A 5000-nucleotide genomic window follows, 5' to 3' on the forward strand; every position below is an offset into this window, starting at 1 on the left:
TATAGGGGCTCCTCCCCAACCTTATTTGGCCATGCTTTGCTAGACAAGATCTCAATGCTGGGTAACCATTAACATAGAAATTGATAAATCACACATTGACAAATCTTACTTTGTCTCGATGAGGATGTCTGCATTTGCAGGGTTCAATACTGCCTTACAGATCAACTCCTGAGTGACTGGGATGGATTTATTCATGGAAACACAGAGGTCAGACAGATAATCCAGAAACCTGTAGGGGAAGAGGAAACACACAATGTTTTAGCTGGATTGTCCCTTTAAGTACTGAACCAACATCAGTCTTACAATCACAACCTCACCTTGGTTCTCGATTCTTTCTCACCAGGCTGACAAATGTGTCGATTTCTGCCGCTGTAATGTGCTTCTCCAACAACTTGCGATTATTGTGCAGCAGAGCAGTGATGGTATCTTCAGCCAAAACATCATAACCAATCTGCTTCTGCATGAAGCCAAACTGCTTGGCAATGTATTCCTGTTTAGGGACAGTATAAAAATGTAACAATACCCCAAAGACACAGATAAAAAAAACAAAAAAAAAAAAACACAAGTATCTTAAAACACTGAAGCATGGATCTAAGGCTGGAATTCCACTGAGGTGTTTTTTGCAAAAACGCCAATTTTCCCGCAACGCAGATGTTAGCTGCAAGTCAATTGTAAACTGCAAAATGCCAGGTTCACTTGCCGTTTTTCAGTTTGGCGTTTTTTTTTTTTTTTTTTTATCCTTTTGGCGTTTTTCAGCAATTTCGGGCTCATAGGCTGGATTTTCAAATGCCCTACAAAACCTAGTTTGGCGTTCTTTGCCCTGAAATCGTGGCGTTTTCCTCGCATAGAAGCCTATGGGAGAGCAAAACCGCCAAGAAAAACGCCATGTTGGTTTTAAATTTTGCGTTTTTTGCAGGCGGGTTGTATTCTTTTTTGGACTTTAGCGATCCAAAAAAAGTGATGGAGATACCTTTTTTATTAAAATTTCATAGGGTACCATTAAAAAAAATAATTATAAAAAAGATACAGTAGTGATGAAAAAATTGTAGCTAATGAAATGTATCTTTATTACTAAATGTTTATTAATTTTTAAACAGGGATAAATTTATGTGGGCGGGTAAAGCACTACAAATTTAGCAGACAATAATAAAAATGTAGTGTGTGTGTTTTTTCACTTTTTTAAATTTTTTTTAGGTAGTACTACTACTCCCAGCATGGAACACTGTTCCATGATGGGAGTAGTACTACCTGAACTAATAGACAGATCGCCTGTTGCGACCCTCCTGTATAATGTATAGATGAGTCCGGCCGCTCTTCTATAGTCCCCTGCCCTGACGTAAATATACACATATTCATATTTCCCGCAGAGAGCTGTGATTGGCCAGATGGTTCCAACATGTGTGTATATATACGTCCGTGCGGCCGCTGCATCCATACATTATACAGGAGGATCACAGCGGGTGTCAGTAGTGATACCCGCTGTGATCTTTCCTTAAAGGACATCTATAGTGCAAAATAACTTATCCCCTATCCGAAGGATAGGGGATAAGATAGATCGCGGGGGGTCAGAGGCTGGGGCCCCCCGCGATCTTCGGTACGGGGCCGCGGCAATATACAGGAAAGGGGGCGTTTCGTCCCGGCATGACACGGCGGCCAACATGCCCCCTCCATGAATCTCGCAGCTTTCTGCTGGGGACGAAACGTCACCTCCGGCAGACTGCCACGGCGCAGTCCAGGAGATCCTGGGGGGCCCCAGCGCTCGGACCCCCCGCAATCTATAACTTTTCCCATCCTTTGGATAGGGGATAAGGTATTTTGCGCTGGAGTACTCCTTTAACTACAAGTACTACTACTCCCAACATGGAGTACACTCTGCTCCATGCTGGGAGATGTAGTACCTGCATTAATAGACAGATCGCATCATGTGTCAGAAATTACACTCGCTGCGATCTGTATTAATGCAGGTACTACAGCTCCCAGCATGGAGCAGAGTGTGCTCCATGTTAGGAGTAGTAGTACTTGCAGGTAAGAACACATCACAGTGGCTATCACTACTGACACCCGCTGTGATCGTCCTGTCTATAGCAGAGATGGAGCGGCTGTATACATCGCTCATATCCCTGCTCTGCACTATACTCCGGGCCGGCCACTCATTCATTCATATTTTCCTCAGAGCTGTGATTGGCTGCAACCATCCGGCCAATCATAGCCCTGGGCGGAGAATATGAATGATGTTCTATTCACATCACTGGCCGGAGTATAGTGCAGAGATGTGTGCGATGTATAGAGCCGCTCCGCTTCTCTGCAATATAATGGACGATCGCATTGGGTGTCAGGACTGACACCCGGAGCAATATGTCTATAGTACAGGTACTACTACTCCCATCATGGAACAGTGTTCCATGCTGGGAGTAGTAGTACTACATAAAAAAATGTTTAAAAAAAAAAAAAAAGTTACACACACACACACTTTATAAAAGAAAATTATTGACATTTTGTTATAAAAAAAACAAACATTTAGTTAAATACATTTTTACATCCCTACTGCAAAAAAAATAAAAAAATATAACGCCAAAAGGGGCCAAAAAATAAAAAATAAAAAAAAAAAGGGCAAATTCCACACAGAGGTAAAAAACGCAAGAAAAAATGCCAGAAAAAAAAAAATACTCCAAAACGCAGGGGAAAACTGTGGCAGTTTTTCTGGCGATTTTTCTAGCGTTTTTAAGCCCAAAAAATAAATTGCAGGGCAAAAGTCTCAGTGGAATTCTAGCCTAAGAGAGACTTTCCACCTTTTAATGCAAAGCCATTTTAGAAAGAGGTGTTAAAAAATTAATTTAGCGCAACCCAAGTTCCAATGTACAGTATAAACTGTATGCAGCCAGCGCCTGAGCCTCCAATAGTGGTGGCTGCAGGATTTGGAGCTCTGAATCAGAAACATTTAGGTTAGGACTCGTTCACACTGCCGATGTGCTTTGCTTAAGGGATCTCAGGCAGTCCATTGGAAGGACAGTATTTGAGTAGAGTAAAACAAAAACAAAAAAAATTGCATAGTATACTGGTGGGACCCCCCCCCTGATCTCCTGAACGGGGCCCTGGCAGTCTGCTGGAAGGGGGCGTGCCAACCCCCACACAGAGTGGCGACCACATGCCCCTTCCATGTATACCATAAAGATACATGGAGGGGGGAGTGTTGGCCGCGGCTTCCTACAGGGCTCGAAACTGTCGCTTCCACCAGACTGCTGGGGCCCCGTTCAGGAGATCGCAAGGGGGGGGGCTGGTCCCAGTGGTCGGTCCCCGGAAATTTATAACTTATCCCCTATTCTTTGAATAGGGGATAAGTTATGTTTCACTGCCCTACTCCTTTAGTAACCAAATAGGACCACCCACTTGACACACACACAGTGGTCCCTCAACATACGATTGTAATTCGTTTCAAACGAGCCATCGTTTGTCGAAGCCATCGTATGTTGAGGGATCCGTGCAATGTTAAGTATAGGAAGCTGTACTCACCTGTCCCCGCCGCTCTCGATGGTGACCCTGGGCCTCCACTGGGCTCTCCTGGTCTTCTCCAGTCCTCTGCTGTCTTCCGCAAGGCCTTACTGGGCCTGCGTAGCGACGTCATTACGCCGCTGCGTACGCCATTCCTATTGGATGATGTGCGCAGCAGCGTATTGACGTCATCGGAGAGGGCCGAGAAGACACCGGAAGACCAGCGCTGGACCAGAAGGGCACCCCGGAGCAGGTAAGTAATACTTTACGCACCACACGGGGAACATTAAGCTGCTATCCGGCAGCAGCTTAAGCATTTTGCGCTGCCGGATTGCACTTAATGCGATGGCCCCGACATAAAAAAGCATCGTATGTCGATGCTGACAGACATGCGATGGCCTCTGAGAGTCCATCGTATGTCGATTTGATCATATGTCGGGGCCACGGTAGGTCGGGGGGGGGGGGGGGGGGGGGGGGTCACTGTATATCTATATCTACTTTTAAGCACAGAGTTTTGGATGCATAGATTTTTGCAGTGCTGTACCTGATTTTTCCTGTAATCTTGCTGTGAATGTCTCAATACACGGTAGCAGAGTCGACAAATGTGTCTAAAAGGTGCATGCCGCTGATCTCCCAGCTCCTCTAGCCTCAGCATTGGACCATCCCCACTGTCCGTAAATGGCGCCTGCAACAGCTTGAAGATCTTTTAAGGGTAACAAAAGTTAACATCCTGCAGTTTTCATAGGACACAGTTTTTAGTCTGTACCCTGAGGATACACTCACTTGTTTAAGAATATTTTGCTCCCGCATCAGTTTCTGACGCTCACGGTTAGGTTTGTTCACCAGAACCTCTAGGACATCTTGGCCAGAATTAACGCCAGCTGTCACAAAGTAGACCAGTTCCTCCAGCAGCTTGGTCACAGCCCTGGTTAGACAAAGAAGGATTTAAAGTATAGCTCCACAACGTTTCCACATTTGGTCATGTTCACACGGGCGAAAAATTGAAAATATAAAATACAAAAACCAAAGAACTAATTGGGAGCGGTCTCAGATCTTCCTGCTACCTTAGTGTAAGTTTTGAGTCTGCTAAATAAATTGGATTACTGTATGTGAGTGGTCTCCAACGGCCGACCACTAACTAATGCAAAAACACATCCAAGTGTGAATATTCACTGAAATCCGCTACCATCTTCTCGGTTCAGATCCTTCCTCCCCAATTCATAGAATAAAGCAACAGAAAAACAAAATTGGAGAGCGGACTTATTCACTAAACATCCAAAGACTTATTAGAACCCAAAAAGCGCACTTCACTGAGGAGAGTTATATAATCACTCCACCCAAAGCTGGCATGCTTGTCTGAATCTCCCGGCGTCTTTACATGAGTCTTTACACCGGAGCTTCTCCGGATGAATTTAGACCCGATAACACGGTCTAATATACAGATATATTTTTATACTAGAATTGTGCAGTAAATTGTGACAGGTTGCGGGACATAGCCCTTCCTCAGGGAT

General features: G+C 44.7%; 1 protein-coding gene across 5 annotated transcripts in view; it reads right to left on the bottom strand.

Moving 5' to 3' along the window:
* Positions 1 to 5000, bottom strand: part of ITPR1 (inositol 1,4,5-trisphosphate receptor type 1) — a 202657-nt gene that overhangs the window by 93755 nt on the left and 103902 nt on the right. For all 5 annotated transcript variants that reach the window (XM_056525021.1, XM_056525019.1, XM_056525018.1 and 2 more), the window contains 4 exons: positions 4273 to 4414; positions 4034 to 4192; positions 318 to 490; positions 110 to 229 (listed from right to left, as the gene is read on the bottom strand). In XM_056525021.1, the coding sequence (XP_056380996.1) occupies positions 110 to 229; positions 318 to 490; positions 4034 to 4192; positions 4273 to 4414 (594 nt within the window). The remainder of the gene's footprint in view (positions 1 to 109; positions 230 to 317; positions 491 to 4033; positions 4193 to 4272; positions 4415 to 5000) is intronic.

Source organism: Hyla sarda, chromosome 6, assembly GCF_029499605.1.
Source record: "Hyla sarda isolate aHylSar1 chromosome 6, aHylSar1.hap1, whole genome shotgun sequence".
In the NCBI taxonomy this organism is placed as follows: domain Eukaryota; kingdom Metazoa; phylum Chordata; class Amphibia; order Anura; family Hylidae; genus Hyla; species Hyla sarda.